The following is a 23,624-nucleotide window of genomic DNA, read 5'->3' on the forward strand; positions in this document are numbered from 1 at the left end:
TGAATAAATGCACCTAAAAATAAAGATTTGCTGGTGTAGTTACAGCCTTTCTTAGTGGTTGAAAGTAATAATTAAATCACATACTGTATTTAATGAAAATGTTACTTTACTTAATAATTCTACATTACTTGAGTATTCAAATGATGTGCCACTTAATCCACTATATTTGTTCAACAACTAGACTTTAGGTACTTGTTTCTTACATTTATACAAAACATAAAATTGACTGAGAAAGACCTGCACACCGACACAGGTGTTTTCACTTATCTTGCTGATTAGACCTCAAGTTAATGTTGAGCAATAATGGGAATTGTGTAGTTACGAAGTCCATGCACTAAATAAGTGATTACGGTGCAACGTTTCCCGTCTGTACACACAAACACAATCCTGAGAAAAAAAGTCTAATCAGGCAAAAAATAACATACTTGTCCCATAAAGAATTATACCAAGCCAACTATTTATTAATCAACAGATTTTATTTACAGAACATAAAAGTATGCAGGTGGGCCATTTCATAGCATTCTGAGAGCAGGAAAGCATTTCCTCCCCCAAATTAATAGAAATAATGACTTTACAAACCGTAAATTTAGCACCAACAACCATTCACGGCCGGTGAGAGTCAAAGCCTTCACTGATGTTTTGGAGTTTGATCCTGTAACAACTAAGCATCTCCTCTCATTAGTCCCTCAACACCAACCCCCCCCCCCTATCACCAAACTCCTGCCATTGAACTACTGACAGCTCAAATGGAACCACTGCATTGTGAAATGAATGCCATTGGAAGAAGTAAACCACCGTTTTGTAGCAGTATGTGAGGAAGCAGAAAAGTTAGTAGGACGTAGCAAGAAAGATTCACATATAAAAGACTGGATATGGTAATAAAACACATGCTAAAACGACGAACCGTCCGCGATGTCCACCCTACCCTCCACAAGCCTACAGTTTACTCAGTTGAAAAGGTTAATGTGACAGTGTCAGGCTTAGTTGGGTTTTTAGTCATATTATTATGTATTTAACACAGCCAGATGTGACTTAAAGAAGCAGGGCTACGATAGTTGTATGCATCCTGTTGGGCTATCTACACAGCAAAAAACTCTAGTCAGCCTCCAGGTGAGTGTCTACACATAGTGGGCTAGTAGTAGTTAGCTGCTTTTAATAACATAACTTTTAACAAAACAGCGACACAAGAAAACAAAGCTAAAAGAAATATAAAAAGTATACAATATTAACATCTCGCCAATCCCTCCTCCCCACCCACTCCCCTGCTCCAGTACCCCCAAACCCACCCACCCCCCAAAAACGTGAAGCGTAGGACCCTTTTCCCCCTTAACGTGCTTTTTAAACACTTTCCAACATCAATGGGCAAAGAAAGAGTGGCGAGTAGATCTAAAAACCTCTGACCATGCCTTTGAAAAGTAGTGAGTTAGGACAGAGATGAGTCATTTCATCAAGTGAGCATTTATATGACCAATTATCAGCAGTTGTTTTTTTCCTTAACAATATATTCATGTTTATTTTATAATATATATGCATGTATATTTACCACTGTGTTCTTTAAATGCAAATGAAGTAGGTAAAGGTCTTGGCAGAACATACAGAGTTTTATTCACACTTGATTTCCACTTGTATCTCCACTTGCTGGGCTGCTCTACAGGTCATTTTTGCTTCCAGCGTAAAGCCTGGTCCATGACCTGGCTGTAAAGTAAAAAAACACATAATGAACACGGCCCATGTAAATTATACCTATATGGCACTTTTACAAAGACTGCATTATTGTATCATTATTGTATTTATGTTTATTGTATCATCCCTTGAAATGATGGAAAGTGTAATAAACCAGATCAGAGCTCTCACCCATTTCTATGGCTTCAACTTCACTGGACTTCCACTTCTCTGCAACGTCATTTGCAAGAGGATCATCAGGGTTGGGTGCACTTAGTAACGCCTGGATTGAAAGCAGCACAGTGCGAATCTGGAGAGCTGGCGACCATTTATCTGAGAAAATGAAAAAGAGGGATTATTAGGAATAAAATTGAGACCAAGAAAAGCAAGATAGATAAATAGATAGATAGATATATACTGTATTCATCCCCAAGGGGAAATTTGTTTGTCGTAGTAGCAGCTTAGAAAAATAACAGGGATGAAAGATGCTCAATATATACAGCAAAACTCAATATGTACAACGAAACAGCAGTGTATTAATTAAAGAAATACAATTTAAACAATAGAGAAAGTGCAAAAATGCAAAGTATGTGTAGTGTGTATGAAGCGTAAACATGTACAGTGAGTAACAATAGAGACTTTTAAGCTGCAAAGGCAATGAAGAGACAATGATGCAGTAGTAGCAGTAGCACAAAGCTCCAGTTAGGGGACACAAGTGTAAAGAATAAGGCCCTTGATCTTTTGAGCAAGATGAAATTGGCAAAGCCCTCACTTCACTCACAGGCCAAACATCAGAGAACACAATACATACAGGCTTTTCTACAGTAACAAGCCTGAGAGGGAAAAGACATTTTCTGTCAGATGAAAACTTGCCCTTTAAGTTAAAGCGAGATGTAAACTACACATAGCTGGCCGAGCATAAACTGTGACATTACAGAGTATTGACTTACCTTTCAAAATGTCCAGACATATTCTCCCCAACTTGTCCACATTGGGATGATATATTTTGGTCATGAAGCGTACTTTAGGAGCTGCCATGGGATATTCTTCTGGTAAAAAGAGCTCGAGTTTAAATGTGCCCCCTTCAAAAGGTGAGTCCTGAGGTCCGGCAATGACCACATGGAAGTAGCGGGCGTTGCATTCATCTGGCTCTGCCCTGATACCTGGGACAGGCTCTGCCATCAAACGTTGAGTTTCCTGCCACAGAAAAAGAAAAAAAATTGTGGTTGGTGGCACCATATTACAAGCTGGTGCTAAAGTGCTTTCACTTTGCACTGTAAAATGCGTGTGTGCTAAGAGGAATTCTTGAACTCTATATTTCAGTAGAGGGATACAGCTCTTAGTGTTCAGGTAGGGCAGCTGCACTGAGACGAAATTGCACAAAATAGTTAGTTATAGAGCATTTGTCACACGTCAACCAGTTAGTTAAAAGGGGGATGCCATTTATTCACATCGGGGTTGAAGTATTACATGCTCATCGCCTTTAGTGACTGCAGACAGTTGGAAACTGTGTAAAGCTTAGTTATAAAGTATGTGTATCAAGCATTGCAGTTAACTGCACTGGTGGGAACTACACAGCAGTAAATATAAAACTATCTGCATTTTTATTAAAAGAAACAGCCATAGGAATTCATATTTGTAAAACGTTTTAATTCAAAATTACTCATTCAAAAGATGTATAAAAGCCCTTGCCCCACCTGAGAGCTACAACAAAGTTCTGAGCCACGACTATTCTCACAACCGAGATGTGGCAGGAGACGAGCTGCTTGGCTTTTATCCTCTCACACAGAAGGGAGGGCGGCTTTGACCGCAGTATTGGCTCAGTGCTGTGATTCTGAAGACTCTGTGCACTTTGCAACACTCATTTAGAGGTGACACGAACTGCGCACCACATGAGACTATGACTTTCATTCCCATCAGCCACTGCAGCAAGGCCTCTCCTAATTCATAGTGGCAGCCAAGTGACCTACAGAAACTAATATTTACTATAAAAGAGGAGCAGGTATCTAAAATATATATTGTGGCATGCATGAGGCAGCATGAGTGACACCTGATACTAACAAGAAAACTACATTCAAGCTTGCTGCAAATATGCACCACATCATTATATAAACTGCAGGGTTCTCAACTCTCAAATGTACAAACTGTAGTACTGATACTACAATTATTCTGCTATGAGGCACTTTAATTTCCCCAATCTAAAAACACACCTATTTGATACACAGGCTTTAGTTATAGATGCATTTTGCCTGACAACAAAGGAACAATAAATAAATAGCAACTAGGGATGAAAGATAGCATTAAATAAAGCTTGCCAAGAGCCAGCACTTGTTTTTGGCATTCTATTCCTGAATGAAACTGAGGATGAGATTCCTGAAATGTTTCAGATAACCCATAGACAAAACCATGCAGTGAAAACACAGACGGGAGAGGGGCTCCCAGTCCCAGTCACACGCTCTGAGGGCTCAAGGGCTCCGTGTGCTAAGTACTGTTCCCAGCCCTTCCACCTTTTCCCACCAACACTAGTCTGGGATCTGCTTACTCACCCACCTGTGCAAACTTCTCTTGAACACCATTTATTTTTAATGCTTTTCCTATAGAATCCTTTACCAATCATAAGCTGTAATTCTAAAGAATATGGTATATATACAATCATAATAATAATAACAATAATAATAATAATAATAATACACAGAATGCATGATGCAAAATTACAGCTAGGGTACGCAAAGAAAATGGAAAGAAAGAGTACGAGGTTTCTGTAAGGCCTATTCAAACTATATTAAAAAATAACTACGAATCAACTAAGTTCACAAAAATAAGACCAGTGAAGTCTTCTCCAGAAGATTACAAATTATATAAATGGGGAATTTTGGCTGCTGGTGAGACGCTAGACAAACAGATTCAAAATGGGCTGTGTGTATTCTTCCATGGATTGAGCGTTTTGAAACCTTCACAGTATTTATACAACCCTTATTATAATAAAAATGTTGCATTTCCGTTAGCTTAGAATAAGCCCTTCCTTCATATAGGAAGCAGGACCTGTTCACGATGTCTGTTATGTTGCTACAGTAGCCCAGAACGGACAAGCCAAACACTGGCTCTAGAAAGGGCCTTTTGCATTTTTACATTACCTGAAGGCCACCGTAGTTCTCCAACACTCTTGGAAAAAGAGGGGTAAATGAAGGGGTACTTTTTACATTTTACAGGCCAAATGATTAAGAATTACATTTAAAATTAATAGTGAAAACATGAATTGGGACGTGCAGGAAATAAAAGGCAACTCTTCAAAGGAAGAGACAGCTCCCAGGCGACAGTGACCACACTGTATCATATTGTTCAAGGCAGGGGGTGCCAATGAACAATATTCACCAATTTAGCAGCATCTTTAGTCTGCTGAGCAAAGCCTCTTTAGCTCGATGGCCAAAGATGCTGATGTTGCCCCAAAGAATCAGGGGGCAAAAGTCTGCACTGGAAGTGATTTCTGACCACAGTAGCAAACGTTTCATCCATACAACCTAGTTAGGTTAACCACATTTATGACAAACTTGAGAACTTCAATGAAAGACGAAACTGTGCCAAAAGAAAAGAGGCAAACCTCCCACCGTAGCTAAAATCCCGTATGCTCAAATGAAAAGCATAACACTGGGAGGACCAGCCTACCATGCTAGCTCTAGCTTATTCCTGCTTTATGTCATAAACACAAACAAAGCTCATGAACTAGCTGGTGTAGCATCGTTAGCTAGGTATTAGCCCGCATCCTCAACACAAGCTGACCAGAAGCAGTCAAAGAACATTACTATGCTTGAAAAGTATATATCACAGGGAATTTATCCGCCATTTTCTCAAAGCGTTGATGTATTTTTAACCCGCCGTGTCACGGAAGTTAGTTTAGCAAACTAACGTCAGCGAGCTGGGCGCTGCGGCTCGCGGACTGCCCCGTGAAGCGGACGAGCCGTTGGGCACCGAGCGGTGGGAGTTTAGACGGTGGATGGAGAGTTTGGGCCGTGACGGAGAAGGGACATGTGCTGCTGTTTAAAGTGTGAAATATTACCTTAGAGATCCTGCGGGGCAGTCCTGCCATCTTGTCTTAAATGCGGGATTGTTTAGCTCTCAGTACCTCCTCTCTGTCGCTAGCATTGACAGCAAACTCACGTCTTCCGGGTTCTCTACGTCATGACAGTGGATGATGATGATGATGGAGAATAACTCGTTTATAAAAAGACAAAAGATCCTTTTAGATCCTGCATTAGAAACAAATTAGAGATATGCACCTGACAAATATCACACAAGATATGTAATTAACAAACGAACATATTTTTTTCAGATGTTGATAACTAATGTACTTCCTGCAAGACTGGTATAATGGTATAACTAATGTATCTGTTTGATTGTCCATATTGCATTACAATTGGGAAAGACTGGGAAATATAAATTGGGCAAAACACACATGCAATTAGCATTTAAGGTTAAAAAAAACACATCTATGTATCATAACCTATTTGAATGTGATGATAAAATACATCTTATCTGGAAAATGTCATTCATAAAGTTTAATTTCCTAATTCAACACCATCTTTTAAGTTGAAGAATGTTGTTTGAGTCTTTCATTTGTTTGTCTGAATAGGTCTGCACCAAAATTATATTATTATATTTGTTCCATTGTTACTGTATATTATTTGTATTATTATTATTATTATTATTATTGTTATTATTATAACCTTCTGATGTAGCTTATTTTCTTCCTCTGTTATTTGAAATGATATGTCGGATGGTTTGTACATTTAAAACCAATTTACAAACAATCAGAAATACCATTTCAAATAACAGAATAAAAGCTGATAGAGCGAGTCTGCAATTTTGTGTATGTACATATATGTTGCATTTACTAATAATTAATATAGAGTGTAGTAACTTATCAAGAGATAAATCAAATTATGCTTCGTGGCCCTACAACTCCTCATGTTAACTTTGGCTAAATTTATTGGAAATTAATTTGTTTTTAATAACAAGCGGAACAAAGATATTTTGGAGAAAACGTTAAAGATTTTATGATATTGAGAGAAGTTGTGTGTTTATTCAACATCTTCTCATTTTAAACACAAAGCTGTATATACATAGGCTACATGGACACAATGACAGACAAACAAATTGCAAAGCCATCAAGACTGACAGTGCCTCGAAACCCTTTTTTAAGTACATTTTTCTTTTTCTTTTTTAACCTTTACCCTTTTGTGAGACTTTGGTTGAACCAAATAAACCATGAGAGCAGACTGTAACATCACACAAATTCCAATAATATCATAGCATCAATTTTACAACAATAAAGTAGGTCACAACCATTTAACACACACATAAAACAATCATTTGAGCAGAGTTAGAAAGTCCTTTTGTTTGGGACTTTTAAGATTGTTTTAACCAATATTTATTGGTATCATTTTAATTTTAAGTATAATTGGACTTTTTTTGAGTATTTTTACACTGCGATATTGCTAATTTGAATGAAGAATTTGAATGCTTTACCTACTTTGTGTGCAGCTACTCTATCTGTCATAGACATAACAAAGCACAAATTAGACCTTCCGCTTCCACGGGCCAATAAGCTGATACGGTACAGCTGTATTTTCACTTTTTTTTGCTCTGCAGGGTGAACAGGAGCTATAGATTGGAGCGGACTTGGAGCTCCTCCTCCTGACTTGTCTGCATGGACAGCAGCTTTGTTCCTTTGGGTCAGGACTGTTGCATGGGCATTAGCAGTGGAGTAAACTAAGAGGAACTATAATTAAAAAACTGTTGAAGAAAACAAAATCCAGGATGCAATTTCTGCTCCACCATAGCCCAACAGGTTGGTTTTATATTTCTGTTGGTTACTTTATTGATTATGAATTATGTGTGTTTTTATTTGTCTTGGCAAGGGTAGAGTAAATTCCATCTCAACGAGAATACATTATGTTACACTGTAGATTGTTTAAAAATGTTAAAATCTTATTTTTAGAATTGTATTGCAACCTATGACAGTCTCTGACTCTTATATAGCTATTCTTTTGCCAACTCACTCATTTCCTGACGCTGACTGTGGCTTTTCCACCACAGTTTAAGACTAAATATCTATCATTAGTGTTTTGTTAAATATGTTTATTACAGGCAACAAGGGAAACAGCCAGGTGTAAAATCTGACCCTTTAATTACTACTCATGTCTGTCACCTTACAGGTGCAAGGTTTTTTGTTACATTACATTACATTGCATTGTATTGTTGTGATCATCATCAGCTTCCCAGACTAATCTGAGCTCATGGGATTATAGATTTCATGCAGGAGTTTAAAATATTCTAGTAATATAGTATTATAATAGTAATTTTGTTTAAGGCAGATGATACCTTCCTATCTGAATCTGAATATGACACGCTCACTAATGTATGTAACGGTAAAATAGCTGAATTTCAGCAATGTAAACAAACAAAGTCCCCCAAAAATATTCAAAAACTACAATTTTCATATAGATTTTCACATAATAGTAATAATAACAGCTAATATTCAGCAAATGATCGAGGTGGTATCTTTTAGCATTCTGCCCTGCCCCGACCTCACCAATCCTCCAAAGTTGTCCATTGTTCAACACACACAGGAACAGATGAACCAGCAGCTAATCTAGTCCTTTCTCTCAGTGCACAGAGAGAACAGACAATATCAGCCACATTACAGCGGCTGCTCTGCTCCCACAGTGTCTGATCTGAGTGGCAAGATCTATCTTGACAGGGCTTAACGAGACTGTCTTATCAACCTGGAGTATTGTTATACAGATGCATTGTGAGTGAAGCTTAGCTTGAGACACAAGTCTCAAACTAAAAGAAATATACTTCATTCTGAAAAAATACTTGTTCAGTTATATGTTTTTAAATTAAAATATATCCCCTCAGATATATCTTGTGAGCCCTTTATGGGTCCTGACCACCAGGTTGAGAACTACAAGACTATACTTTTATTTTGTACAGCTAAAACATCTTATATATTTCACTCTCTAATACTTAAAGGGATTTTCTTTCTTTCATTCAATTTTTTTTTAGCTCAGTTGGGCACACAGTGCTACCTGGCATGTGTATTCATTATGATCGCCTGCTCCGGACCAGCTTCACCTCTTCATGCCCCTCCAGTGACGACAGGTCTCCGCTCTGCTTTCTCTGCCACACGAACCAACAGTGTCGTGGGAGGCAAGCAGAAGGAAGTGACCTTCAACAGGCTCAAGGTCAACATTGGAGGGGATTTCAATCCAGACACCGGTCACTTCCGCTGCCGCGTCCCTGGGGCTTACTACTTCTCTTTCTCCGTGGGTAAGTTTCCAAAGAAAATGCTTTCTGTGATACTGGTGAAGAATGGACAGGAGGTGCAGGCTATAGCGTATGATGACTACCGCAAGAAAGGGAGGAAAGTTCAAAGCCAAAGCATAATGATCAGTTTGAAGGAAATGGACACAGTGTGGCTGCTTTTACAGCAGAGTCCTCAATATGCTTTGTACAGCAATGCCGGCCCTTACATCACCTTCTCTGGTTACCTTGTCTTTCCGGACATTTCCCCAACCGGCTACGTCAGCAACCACCTGTCCCCATCAGGACTGTCCTACCCAAACTGCCCCCCTCAGTCTGACCCCGTGGCCAGAGGTCAGACGTCAGAGCAGTCGCAGTCTGCCTTCTCTGTGGCACGGACATCCACACTCATGGGTCAGAGCACCAGACAGCCGGACAAGCCACCTTTGACCTTTGATGTGGAATACGTCAACATCGGGGGCCATTTCAACAAAACCTCAGGTGTGTTTACCTGCCACTTCCCAGGCGCTTACTTCTTCGCCTTCACTGTGGGGAAACATCCTCGTAAGGCTGTTTCCGTGAAGCTGATGACTGGAAAGGGCGAGGTGCAGGCAATGGTGTTTGATGAGGACACATCGAAGAGAAGGGAAATGCAAAGTCAGAGCTTGCTGCTGTCTCTCCGCCAGGGTGACAGTGTGTGGCTGTACAGTCAGCAAGATGAGCGTTATGCTGTCTACAGCAACCAGGGGAGGTACACCACCTTTTCTGGCTTCCTGGTTTATCTTGAAGCAGAGACACTCCCACCTCCCACCACTCAGGACAGAACTCCCCTCTGAATGTCTTCAACCTTCATAACAGAATCTGATGTTTTTGTAGAAAATCTGTAGATTATTTCTATGTTGATGGTGCAGACAAAAATATGCTATGGTCACTATAGTGTAACTACATGTAATGCTTTGTTCATTTTATTCTCAGTAAATAGTGTAACTCCAGGTATACCGTTCGTTCACAAATTACTCCACCAAATGGTGCTATGATACAAATATGGACACTAGCATGCAACATGGTTATTTTTTGTGCAATTAGCTGTAAGAAATCACACACACACAAATATGTGTTTGTATAAAAACATTGCAGTTAAATAATGCAATTGGGGTTTGGTTCATAAATTTATTTACCTTGAAAATAATTAGTTTTTAAATGTTTTAAAGGCATGTTTTATATGTAAAAATATTGCATGCTAAGGAATATTATGTAAATGGTGTATAGTGTACGAAATCTACTTCCTGTAAACATGATATTTAGACGCATCTTGGTCATGTGAGTGATGATAGTCATGTTATGAAACTTTTATATTGTAGATATATATCTCTATCTCTTATCTAACTAAATAAATTCATACACTTAAACGGTCTTGTTTCTTCTAAGCCCAATGCTAATAGGACCTATTGTTGACATACATTCACTGTCAGTTCAATTAATGTTGTCTGAACTCAAAGGCAAAGTTAGGTGATCTAACTGATGACATCTTCATTCCTCTAGCACAGTTCTGAAAACATGGATCCTCACTCGTACTCCAGGTGGTGGTGTTGCTGCTCCAACTGTAAAAGCTTCTGCAAAATCATCATAACTATTACAATTAATAACATTGACAGCAATAATATCAGTATAGCATGAAATAAATATAAATAGAAGTCTGTGTTGGATTTTCTTTAATTATATAAAAAAAATGTCAAAAACATGCAAAAACACAGTTATGGTATTTGTTCTGATACCCCACTGAAATTAAATATTAGCGTTCAAAAACAGTTAAATGTGGGCATAAATAACGCATAAGAAGTATTTTTTATCCAGGTCATATAGTGGGAAGACAACATTTCATCAGGGAAACCATCAGATATTCTTATTCTAATCTAGTTGATTGTTTTTTTTAATTTTTTTTTATTCTGATATTGTTTCAGAAAGATATTCTTTTCCGATGTACCACATGTTATGTCTGTATCTGAACTCCTAAATAGTAATATAACAGGCATGAAAATTATCTGAAGAATGTTCCAACGTAAACTTTGTTTATTGAGGCAGAAAGAATTGATCTTAACTTTACATTCCTTATGAGCACCATCTTTGCTGTGAATACGTTTCAGTGTTTGTACTGAAACCCCTGCCATAATGTCTCATAACCTCTCAACAGTGGGACAACGATGAGTTGGCTGCGTCACACAGTAAATAGACATGAAGATGTTGGGACTGTGGGCAGAATAAACACAAGCAATACTTTAAACAAGTCACTGAATCATAACAAATGCCATCAACAGGTGGTGCAGGGATTTAATTCCACATCCAAAATAAATGTGCACCATGACTTTGTCTTGCAAGTTGAAATGTTCATGTTTTCATTGCTATGTTACTGCTTTCTCCGCCTCTCCCGGTGTGTCATTGCACGTCCCATATTTCACAGAGCAGTGGCGTAAATTTATGGTCGTTCATTTTCCAGGACGTGAGCATCTCTGCATGGTAGTGACTGAGTGTTCTCAGCTCCGTCAGACGGCCCAGGAGACGAGCAAAGTACTGCGGCTCCTGTGGGTGCTGCAGGACACACAGCTTCTTCAGCACGTTCAGCATGGTCTCCTGAAGCTTCTCGACTGCCTGATGATCCTTGACGTAAGGCCGATCTGGAGAGGATGATACATTAGTATTTTAGAATACAAAATATAAAAAATACATTGCATAGTGTTATCACAAAATACTTCTGGATCATTGATAGCCATTGATGCTGGCTCACCTGGCGACAAGATGGTTACGGCAGTGAGTATAGCCTGCTCCTCCTGCACCATGTGGAGTTCACCGATGCTTTTGTAGAAGTTGAACATGGGTGTCATGAATTCATTTGGTATACCTGCAGAAAGAAATGTATGCCATTTTCAAAATACAAGTCTGGTGAATGGACACAATCAAGCTCCCCTTCAAAACGCTATGATACGGTGGAGTCAAACACAGACTTTGGGTCAGTGATAACACAATGAGCTGTCATTTAAGCCCTGGTTTAATTACTTGCACTCATTTCAGTACATTTCCAGTACTACATTAACAATTCATTAGTCTGGCTCAAAGATAAGTGGTTACAACACACACAAAAAGTAAAAAAGCAGGAGCAAAGTTGGTAAATTCAGGGACCACTTTTGTTGTTATTCAACTTTCTTTATACATTTCTCAAATTGTACCTTTCATAATATGAAGTGATCCGTATCTGTATCTGTATGCAGATGATGTTAGTATTGCTCATGTGATGAACTAATCTAATGAATGATGGTGCAAATGTTGTGTCAAGGGCGGAGCAGGACAGAGATCAGTCAACGCAGTCAAACCAATGCTAAGAACACATTATTAGTATTTTTATGTGATAAAATATATGTACCGAAAATTGTACAGGAAGAGCAAGAGAAAGAGTAGAAGGAGCTTGTCTTACATAACAGTGCCCTTTGAGCAAGGACATTCAACCAACAGTCCTCCCTACTCTGTAGTATTCTTCGCCTATAATATGATCACAAGGAAAATAAACTCAAGCTTGCATAAAAGGAAAGCAAGTAATTTTCCAAGTAAAGTGAGTATTCTGTTATGAATCTGACAGACAGGACACCTTTCTGGTATGCTAATCATTCAAACCGAACTGGAAAAGAAGAGAAGATGAGGAAGACATGTAAGAGGATAAAGAACAGAGTGTTTATTAATATACTGTACAGTTTATTTATGAACCTGAGTGTGATCCAAATTTATACGATTTACTAAGATAAAAAGAAAAAATGAAGAAAAGGAGTGAGTTTCAGAGACATAAAAGTAATTACAATTGTAAAATCTGAACTGTTAAATGAGGGGTTGGACCAGTGTTTCAATGTACATTATTCCACAAGAATACTTTGACTGCATTGTGTCCTAACTCAGCTTTGATCATATAATTCCTAGTCATACATAAAATTAAATAAAATAAAATACAGTTGCTGCAATACAGTAGAAGAGGGATCCGTCTCATTCATCTCTACAGTGGGACAAATCCCCTGTTAGAGTGGCTCCAATGTACCCAAGTTGAGTCCTTACTACAGCAGCCCTGGCAATTTGCTGCATGTCTTCCCCTCGCTCTCTTCCCTCATGTCATGTGAATCTATAGGTGCAAAACGGCCAAGCAAATATAGACCAATATTGGAAAATATAGACCAATATCATATAAAATATAAACTACTCTGCTTTCTTCTTCATGCAATGATTCAATAATAAATACGGATGATTAATACAAACTGCTCTGTAGATCATTTTAAATGTTTGCATCCAGTTTGCTCTTGCAACAGTTCTTACTTCCGACACTCTTTATTCCAGAAGAGTGTGTCTGTCTGTTCGGACACATCATCAAGCATTCAGAAATGCCAGTGGGGCTCAGAGGGAGAAAAGTGGACAATGGCACTCTTGATGTTTTGATAAGGAACAATGGTCTCTTTAGACAGCTTTGCTCCCTTATTCTCCCAGACTGGCCTTTAGTGTGAATGTCTCTTATCCCCACCATTCACACCACAGCTGCACTGAGGGACCCAGTGACTCACACACACACACACACACACACACACACACACACACACACACACACACACACACACACACACACACACACACACACACTGCTGCCATCACTCTCTGTCTAACTGTCCAACCTGGTTGACATAATGACACTTTGCATTCATAAACCCACCAAGCTGGTAAACTATTTTATATGGGAGTCATGTGTAAACAGAGGCTGCCAAAACAGACTTATATGTGTGTGTTTTAATAAACGTGTCTCAGTGCTACTGAGGAGTGCCACTGAGTTCCCTCGGCCTCACAGTGAAACTGTACCCACTGAGGGTGTGTGTTGCATGTGTAACCTACACCCAGCCAGAGATCAACAGGTCAGCACACATCTCCAAGCCACATCAGACAGATCAGGCAGATCAATTATTAAAGGATGATCTGATGAGATCTGGCTTCTTGGCTGCAGGTGGAACTACAAATGTCATGATGCTGCATGTGCAGCCTGCTGTGAGAGCGAAGCACTAAACATTTTTTAAATTAAGAGCGAAGATATAATAGTTTCACACTTTGAAATTACAAAGATCATTCTGAAAAGCGTAGAAGGCCTTTCTTTTAAAACGTCACGAATTCTCTGGGTTGCACCATTTGATTTTTGAGGGAGCTGTTCAATCCAAAAGTACAGTATGTTGTAGCAGAGAGTGCCTTGTGTTTTTAGGGATCACTTCAGTTGACTCACCACTCTTGCGTATCCTGTCTTCCAAAACTACTGTGTGTCCGTTGGGCATCTTTCTGCTGAAAACCTGAGCTGAGCGTAGAAACATGGCCTCTACGGTCGAACCCTTCAGCAGAGCGATCTGGTCCTCACGATCCAGAGAGAGGAAGCCTGCCAAAGGCAACAAGACACTCATTACATCCAGCAAATAATCCTGTTGTTATCATCCATAGTATATATTATGCAAGTCTAATACCTGCAAACTAGGGAGCAATACCTGGAATATTTTTTGTAAATTCCACCAAAACTTGAACTTGACTTGTTGCCATTTCTGTCAAGAGAAGAAAGTTTTCCTCTGCGCTATACTGTTCTTGCAGCTGGAGGGACAAAACAAGAGTAAACAGCACTGAAAAATATCAGATCAATAGACAGAAAACACACCACGCTGCATAAACCCCACCAGCAGTAAACTACTATGTGATGTGAACATCCCTATCTGAAATTTAGTTGTCAGCCAAATGGTCCGAGTGTGGCATCTTTCTGTACTGGCTTTGTGTATTTAAGCTTCACTCTCTGGTGTCAACTTCAGGAACTCGTCCATTGGATCTTTAAATGTCAATGGTTAAACATAAATGCATAGTTTAAAGTGATATTGAGTATATACCAGTTTTTTGGCCACGTCTTGAGGAATTTGATGTCTGTTGTAAGCATCTACGATGGCTTTCATGAGAACCCGCTGCTCTTTGGTCATTTCGATTTTTTCCTGAAGAGAAAACTGAACACATCATTAACTGGTGAGTGACATTTTATTTTTCACAGTTTATGTGATCTTTGAGAAAAAAATGTCCACGACACGGCTGAGGCTGTGATCACCCTTGACAGTTTGGTGATTGAGGAGACCTGTTTGTTGTCTGTGTTGTCCGCCCCCTCTGTCTCGTCGCCGGTCGACTGTCCCGGGGAGGCCTTGGTGTTCTTCCGCAGTCTTTTAGACTTACACTGGATCTCTGTCAGCAGGCCTGCCAGCAGTGATGAAGGCTTCACTATGTGTGTTAAATACCTCACAGCTCTATATTCAACAGTATTGGTAAATGTTCATTTTCATCTATCCTGATGCCATAGTGGCATTAGTACCAATACTGCATAATGAAGCGAGAATCTTAACTTTCATTTTAACATCATATATTATATCCAGTTTAATGAAATCTATGCATGTCAGTGAGTCATAAGTCACGGCTACATTGATGTCATTGCATGTTTCTATTCCTTATATTTATGTATTGTCTTGTTTCATTCAATTCAACTGTTCTAACTTCTGTTTTATAATCTAATAATGTGTCCATTTGATGCTTTTTATTTTTTTACTTCTGCTGTTGCAAATTATGTTTCTATTTAACTTTCTAAGTTCAATCAGAAAATAATTTCTCTCTGGACTTAAAGGAAAAGTGAGCGAGTACAAAACCAATTTAATATCTGTCTTTTTCCACTATGACCAATACAAGTCTAATTTGTTGGGCTCCAACAGGTAGAGTCATGAATGCCTGCCACCCTGCAATATTCATCACAACTTGCCTGCACTATTTATGAGCAGCCATCCTCCAGCTGTTTTTTGACCGACAGCTCTTTATAGACCCAATAATGAATGTAATTAATGTTCACATAACTTCCGTCTTCACGTTAAGGTATGTTCAGCTTGTGAAAATATAGAAGATTAAATTCCCAAATAGAAAGGGGTTTTCCATAGAAAATTGTTTTTAAAAACAGCAGCCACTTTGTAGGTGTGCATTTCTCTAAATTAATCTTAAGGTGTCTGTTTAACTGCTTCTATTCCTGTAACAGTAACACAGGCTGGACTTGTCTATTGTGTGATATGTTACACCCGATCCTCCAGTTAAATCCAACAGGCTAGGTCAGAATGTGAAATGAGGGCTCACCACAGCAACCTTTGACAGCCTGTCTCGACTCGACTAAATAGACCGTGACTGTGTATATGTGGATGGTGCAAATCTGTTTGAATTGATGGTTGATAGTAAACAGAAATGTGTATACATTTCTCATCCCATTAATTGTGTTAGCATCCTGTCAGCATGAACAGGAAGCAGAGTCCCTTAACGACCAGCAATACTCACATTCAGCCAGCATGCCCATCTCCTTGCACTTTCTTAGCCGGCACTCCTGGCATTTCCTGCGCATGTACATGTCCATTTCACAGTTTCCACCACTCTTGCATTTGTACACAGCGTTCTTGGTTATGCTTCTTCTGAAGAAACCTGATTGATAAAACAAGTTATTATTGTGATCCAGGGACAGAAGATGCCGATACAAAGCCAAGACATGTTGTACATTATGGACTACTGAAAGTATTTTCTGTTGGGCCACACTAAAGTTACTTAATTATTTCCATGTAATAGTACTTTATAACTCTGCTCCAATGCAGATTATATTTCAGATTATACTTTAAATTCATGTTTCTAAATACATTTAATGCCATTTGTAGTTGCTAGTTATTTGCATTTATTTTATAGATATGATGCAATCCAAAGTATCTCCATCTCAACCAACAGCAACAGTAAATGGCTTCGTACTCAAAAATGTATCAGGAAAAATAATAAAAGAATGCTAAATATATATTGTAATACAACTCTTTGAAAGAACCCATTCTGCATGTCAAGTGCTCGTGATTTTGATACTTAAAGCAGCAGTGTGCAGGATTTAGGGGTATTTATAAGCTAGAATGGAAGATAATATTCGTAACTGTGTTTTCATTAGTGTATTATCTATCATCTGTAACTAAGAATCTAATGTTTTCATTGTTTCGAATGAGCCCTTCAGCCATGTTGCATCACCATGTTTCTACAGGAGCCCAGAACAGACAAACAATGGCTCTAGATCTGGTTTGGATTAAATAACTCTAAAATTCTCTGTAGAGTTGGGGGGAACTGCAGAGTCAAATGATAATTCTATCACTACAAGCAACACCTTTCACATACACATTGTCATGTGAGTCATTGTTATTATGAACATATGGATTAAACTGTAGCTGCTTTCAGAACTTTTAGTAGATAACTTGTGAACTGTTTAGAATTCAGGACTTTTAGGATATTTTTTTCATTGTGGTATGTCTATATTTAAACTCTACTTTTGCTCTGTATGTATTTCATGTAGATTTCATTTTTTTTAAACTAGGAAGGATTATAGAAAATGTGATATAAATTAAATGTGTAGGTTACACACTGTTCTATTAATGTCACAAAGAGAATCCTGTGAACCCGGCTGGCAATGTCCCAGAAAGGCAGGCAGGCAGGCAGGCACACACACACACACACACACACACACACACACACACACACACACACACACACACACACACACACACACACAATAACTTTGTAACAGTTATTATACATTCTGACACAGAACATTAAGCTGAATGACATGCATTAGCGTAACTGAGCTCAGGTTGCTCCTGCATTGTAAAACAGAAAGCTGAGAGGGAACCCAATCTGGCAGCAGTACTGGGTAGACCTGAGCCTATTCTCTGAGCTGTTGCACTGCTGGCATTGTCCAACCTCATAGTGTGGAATTACACTCATATCCATTCACCCAGTGGTTTGGCTGGAATCACAGCAAATTTACGGGGAAACAAGGGGAGGATCAGCTAAAGGCCATGACTCCAATGTCACCAAGTGCATGGTTTTTACATGGCGAAGGGTTGTATAGTTACTGTAATGTTTCCTCATATACTCTTTGCTCATATCAAATCAGCCTTGATCTTTTCTTCAGCTCAAGAAGTCGGAGCTGACCTTGATGTACGATATGATTGCATGGATTCATTGCCTTTCCCGTGCATGTAATCAAATATTTAATCAACTACATTATGCACAGTGTGCAGCAGTAGTAGTACTAGTTGTAAAGTGTGTTGTAAATCCCTTAATCAAATGTTATCAACAGCACACAAACAGTCAATGACATGCAGCACTGAAGCGTATTACTGACAAGCTGTCTGTCAGGCCTAATAAGCACAAACCACATTACCCCAAGGCTCCATTAATTACAAATTGTGCTCATTCATCAATAACTTTTCACCAGCGACTGTTTGGTCTGTATGATCATCCCTGTAATGGGAGTCCATGGCCCCTAAAGGCAACAGCGAAAGAAAATAACATACATTTTGCTATATGGGACAAATGTGAGCAAATGTTATACACAAGACAGCCTTCTTATGTGCCCGGAAATGTATATTAAACAGTTGAAAACCAGATACTCCGACTTTGCATTTTGCAAGCAAATGCAGGGAAATCTGCTTGAACAGAAGGGATTCATAAAATCACTATTTGTTTTCAATAACTAAAATCCAGCGAACTTGTGTCACTACAGCACAGCTTCCCTCACCTTTACATCCCTCACAGGTGAGAGCGTTATAGTGGTATCCAGAGGCCTTGTCTCCACACACCACACACAGTTCCTCCCCTTTGACCCTTCCAGCCTGCGACATGTGCCGGGTCCTCTTGCACACAGCGGGCATTACAGCAGAGACCTCCTCCATCTCAGCATCATAGCTGACCTCCAAGGGTTCTTTCCTCAGTTCATATATCCCCGTGTGTGAGAACCATTCGTCTCCATGGTACTGAGGGTAGTAGTTCTGACTGGAGTAGTATGGTGTGGAAGACATGTTAGGCTCCATGGACTGATACTGCATGCTGGGATAGCCGGTGAAGGGTAGGATGTCGGGATCCTGCAAGAGGGGACTGCCCTGATCCGCCAGGATATCTAAGAGAAGTAGGAGAGGGATTATAAAAGTGCTTAAAAAACGCATGTACAAAATCTTTAACCCACGGTCCATTTTCTTATATGTCTCTTAGATTCTAGCTGCGTCTCGTGGACTTTTTTTATGAATGCATGCTCCGTTGTCATAAATAGCTTTTAAAAAGCTTGCAAATGGACCTTGACTTAAGATAGAAACTACCTAGTCAAGAATACCCTTTCACACTAAGTGAAATTGATGTGAGTCATGTAAGTCAAATATTCACTATCTTTTCGCTGTTTTTTGGTCTTCACCGACTTCAATGGGAAAAATCTGGTGCTAACTGCTGAATACTCCACAAGTACCAGCTCATTGATGACTTTTTCTGCCCTGTGGTGCAAGGCAGGTATTTTACAGTTATACCAGGTTATTATAGCTTTTTTGCTGAAAACCGCTGCCGGTTGCATCTGGGACAGACGCAAATAAGAGTGATGAGAGTGAGCCACAACAGTGAAGTTGTGGACCAGGAAATCCAAACAATGAGCTCAAAGATGCTAAAACACTGCATAGAACTGTGGGGTGCAGAGCCTGGTGATAAATAGTCTGTGGAATCAACACTGCCAGAGACACCTTTCACATTAAGTAGTGACTCACCCATTGTTCGTATAAATTAATTAGAGCAGCTTTTAATATATTTTTTTAACAATGATTAAGCTCAAATGTCAGACGCAGTCAAATGGCTACAAATTAAATCTATTTTAAGATATGTCAAGTCAAGTCGAATTACTTTTATTTTTACACGCAGAAGTCATGTATTTTTCTCAGGGGCTTTACAGTCCCTTCATAATAAAAACCTCTATCATAAACTCCATGAGACAGTTCTATTTCAATTGCTTACCTGCAGAAGCTTGTCAGAATAGACACTGGCTCAGCGGTAGTCGATAAACCTTACAACAGATATTGTAAACCCATAAATGATTAACAACTCGCTTTCACAAGTATACTGTGTCTTTCAGAATGACATGTAACCTCCACTTCAAACGAGTGGCACTTTTTAAACAGATATAAGTTTAGTGAGCATGATTACAGTGTAGTATTATTACTACTGATTTTGAGAACAAGTGCACAACATAAGATTCCTTTTTAAAACAGGAGTTGGTGTTGTATAAAAGATAATCCCTCAATCAAATGAGTCATTAAAGCAAACTGACACACCAACCCTAATGCAACAGCTGTAAAGTGTAATGCTGACCTCTTGAAGACTTGGTCTGGACCATGGCCATCTCCGTGCTACCAAACACGCAAACTATTCAGAGACCATACTCTCTGATCCCACCAGTCCAGCTGTGTTTCGTAGATTGGTCCTTCCTTCGCGTCTAACTAACAAACCATCATCCATTTATTTCTTTTATTGGGAAACCTCCCTTTAAAGAGGTGAGAACAGCAACTCAAGTACCGAACTCCTTGACGTTTGCTTGAGAAATCCCAAGGGGAGCAAAGGTTTCCACCGGCTACTCATTAACCACACGGATACATTTCTTTTCATCTACAAGTAGCTGGCTAAAGTGTGAAGTCATTTCTAAGTCTGGACAACGGTACCAGCTGACCGCCACTGTATGGTGAGATGGATGTGAGCTGGTTCATGCAACTATAAGAAGACATGTGCATCCATACATTTTTTTTTACAGATGTTGGGTAATTATTTTCGGATGTTTCTTTAAAATCTAAGATATCGTTAGTTACAGTTGATGTGCTCTGATTTAATTTTTATATTTCAGAAAAATATCAGAAAAACTGCACTGTATGCACCCCTGTACCCCTCCATCGCCACCAACCATCATGTTCCAAATGTGTTCAGATTAACTGATTTAGAAAATGTTTCATATGAAAGTGGATACTGTGACAATATTTTTTTCAGTTGGCTCAGTTGAGTTTGCATTTGTACTACAACCTCTTAAAGTGAAAGAAGATGGATATTTAAAAAAAAAAATTGGCTTTCTTTTTTTACTTTTCTTCTTGCTTGCTTACTCATTTTCACTCACTCTTAAGTGCAACACGTGCTGTTATGGTGGTACAACTCACTCAGACAGGTTAGAGGTGTGTCTTGTGCAGTCAGCCTATAATAGCAGGTAGTTGATTGGTTGCTGTGACAGTAAATGTACAGATCAGCCTCACACCACGCTATTTATAATCCTATCTACAACACTTCAAAATGTATTTTACTGTGTTAGTTTTCTTCTTCCTTTCCCTTTTGTGATCACAGTTTATTGTTATTTTGTGTATCTTATTACTGTAATTAGCCAATTCACAGTGGATGTGTGACATGGCATCATAGCTCACCTAGGTATGTGTACAGGAGTGCACACATCTTTATCTTTTCCGGTGGAAGATCATTTTTGGTACAAATATTGTCATGTCCATGTAGAATAAATTAATCGGGAACAAGCTTTGCGCCAATATATTTTTGTTGGACCCTGACTTTTCATTTAGAACCAGCAGGTTCAATTTGTTCACTACCTTGATTTATGAGCAAATACCTGCAAAAACAAACTAAACTACGATAGAGAACATGTTAAACATTTTACCTGCCACAAAACAACTTAATTAGGTTTGGGTAAAATGCCATGAACGCGTTACATTATATCAACACTTTGGGCACTTTGGGTATACTTTGGGTTGAAAGTCCTGTGTTGTGTTGTCTGGCCCATCCACCTCCCCAGCAGCACACCGTAAGTAGTCCTTCTCACACACACAGTCACACGGATGCATTGTATTTGCGTGCCCACCACGAAAAAGGATCCTAATTGAATTTCCACTGGTATTGTTTTCCTGCTGGTTGTGTAACGCATTGTTAAAAGATCGTTGCCTTTTCTCGTGTTTATGTGACACCGGGCTGAAACATCAGCATGTTGTTGTTGTCATTGTGAGAATGTTAGCATACTAATGTTAGCACTGAGCTCAAAGTGTGGCTGTACACTAGTCTTTCTGTGAGCTGGCTCCTGCTAAGTTGACTTACCAAACAAGTGGGAGCTCTCTGAGATGGAGAATTCATCGCAGGGTGGGATTGGCAGCGGTCCCACCACATTGATGTCAGGGCCCACCCACTCATTCATTTAGGAGGGTCGTTGGTCACCAACTCAGAAAACCAGGTTGGACTGGGTAGTGGTCGTAGTAAGCCTTAGTTTACTCCTGTAACAATCATAACAATGGTGTGATTTGTGATCCATTGAGAAGATCTCCTGAACACCTTTATAGGTCTGCAGAATCCTCTGAAACCTGCACCACCACCATGAGATGTTCAGTAGAGCTCTGCCTGCATGGAGGTGGGGGATGTAGGTCAGGCCACAACGAGGCCGGCTGTAGAGCGAGTCATGGAAAGAGTCTTTTTTTTCTACCTTTTGTCAAAGCAGTCATTATATCACAAACTCAAGTAGACATTCGGATATGTCACAAGATTCATGTTGTCTTTCTTAATGTTACCTCACTAAGCATAATGTATGCAAGCCTTCTGTCTTAGAGGCTCATTTAATAAAATGGTAAAATAGACCGAAGGTGTCTCGTGAATATCAGACATGTTTTTAAACTTGCCTGTGGCCTTTCTTTTATAGTGTCAAGACCAAACATCTTCACATGGGAAACATTACTTTCATCCGCCACATTTTGTTTTTAATTAACTCAGTGTAATTTCCCCTGAGATCCAAGAGCAACCCACAAGGAGTCAGAAACCCCCAGTCCACTTTAAAAACCCACACAACATCCAAACATACCTCACACACAATGGCACGCAGTGGACTAATAGGAGTCGCCTGCTCACGAGTGAACATGAATTATGTTCAGACTCATATCAAAGTTCTTACCTTTTCCCAGTCAGTTGAAGTGGAATTCCTGCCCGCGTACTTTCCTTTTTTCCTGCCTTTTTTCTGACATCCACTCTGTGAGCTACAGCTCAATCAATATTTGCTAATGAACATTTAGCTGCTTGTGTCTGGACACTGATAGCATGTTTGACCAGTTGAGGTCAGGGAGAAATGGATAGTGGTTATTAATTAAACTGTCCATTCCTGTCCATGTCATCCTCCCTCCCAACACACTACCCCTCCGCCCTCGGCCAACCCCCACCAATCACACACAGCAAAAAAAAATCCATCTCTCACCAAGACAAGAGGCTGCCTCATGAATTCTCCAGCAAACCAGAAACCTCCCCTCCACAAGCTTATATTGTTTATCTTTGATTACAAACAGAACATCATGGTGTCTTCTTCTTTTCACTGCAACTGTTAGACACTGTAAATCATTCGTCACTGTCAAAACAAATGATACTTACTCTTTATACTGTCTATAGACTTCTTTACTTGTACATGCTGTACACAATCATCCAGTCCCTGTATATCCATTCAGTTCTTATTTATTTGCTTTATTTTGGATTATATATAATTTAAGGAGTATATTACTTTTTAGACGTTTAGAGTCTATTTTTTTTTTCCACTAATAAGGTAAATAACAGTTCTTTCTATGCTTTACCTTCATCTTTCAAGCTTTGTTGTCCTTGTCTCTATAGCTGTTATTTCTATTTCTGCAACAAACAACTAAGTCTAATTCCTTGTACGTGCATACATGAATTGTGAATGTTTCCATAATAATTTTGCTGAAGCA

At 39.2% G+C, this 23,624-nt stretch overlaps 3 protein-coding genes across 3 annotated transcripts; 1 reads left to right on the forward strand and 2 right to left on the reverse strand.

Annotated features, from left to right (window-relative positions):
• Positions 1–1,305: 1,305 nt before the first annotated feature.
• ube2na (ubiquitin-conjugating enzyme E2Na) lies at positions 1,306–5,816 on the reverse strand. Its single transcript, XM_079223155.1, has 4 exons — positions 5,717–5,816; positions 2,613–2,859; positions 1,855–1,995; positions 1,306–1,695 (listed from the first exon to the last, which is right to left on the reverse strand). The coding sequence occupies exons 1-4, from the start codon at positions 5,744–5,746 to the stop codon at positions 1,649–1,651; spliced, it is 465 nt and encodes a 154-aa protein (XP_079079281.1). The 5' UTR covers positions 5,747–5,816; the 3' UTR covers positions 1,306–1,648.
• Positions 5,817–8,768: 2,952 nt separating this feature from the next.
• On the forward strand, positions 8,769–9,800 carry c1qtnf13 (C1q and TNF related 13; the record flags this gene model as incomplete). The annotated part of the gene is made up of 1 exon (XM_079224206.1): positions 8,769–9,800. One exon carries the CDS (start codon positions 8,769–8,771, stop codon positions 9,798–9,800), a length of 1,032 nt encoding a protein of 343 aa, XP_079080332.1.
• Positions 9,801–11,397: 1,597 nt separating this feature from the next.
• nr1h4 (nuclear receptor subfamily 1, group H, member 4) lies at positions 11,398–22,084 on the reverse strand (the record flags this gene model as incomplete). Its single annotated transcript, XM_079223903.1, has 10 exons — positions 11,398–11,636; positions 11,747–11,860; positions 14,255–14,401; positions 14,508–14,607; positions 14,895–14,993; positions 15,104–15,246; positions 16,357–16,497; positions 18,620–18,997; positions 20,224–20,261; positions 21,993–22,084. 10 exons carry the CDS (start codon positions 22,082–22,084, stop codon positions 11,398–11,400), a joined length of 1,491 nt encoding a protein of 496 aa, XP_079080029.1.
• Between the last annotated feature and the right edge of the window lie 1,540 nt (positions 22,085–23,624).

Source organism: Taurulus bubalis, assembly GCF_910589615.1.
Source record: "Taurulus bubalis genome assembly, chromosome: 9".
In the NCBI taxonomy this organism is placed as follows: domain Eukaryota; kingdom Metazoa; phylum Chordata; class Actinopteri; order Perciformes; family Cottidae; genus Taurulus; species Taurulus bubalis.

Excerpts from the sequence above, each read along its gene's own strand:
- ube2na (XM_079223155.1), bottom strand. The coding sequence starts at position 5,746 with ATGGCAGGACTGCCCCGCAGGATCTCTAAG. Across the intron at positions 1,996-2,612 it reads ATGTCTGGACATTTTGAAAG|ATAAATGGTCGCCAGCTCTC; the intron begins GTAAGTCAATAC and ends TCATTTTCTCAG. Across the intron at positions 1,696-1,854 it reads AGTTGAAGCCATAGAAATGG|CCAGGTCATGGACCAGGCTT; the intron begins GTGAGAGCTCTG and ends TTTACTTTACAG.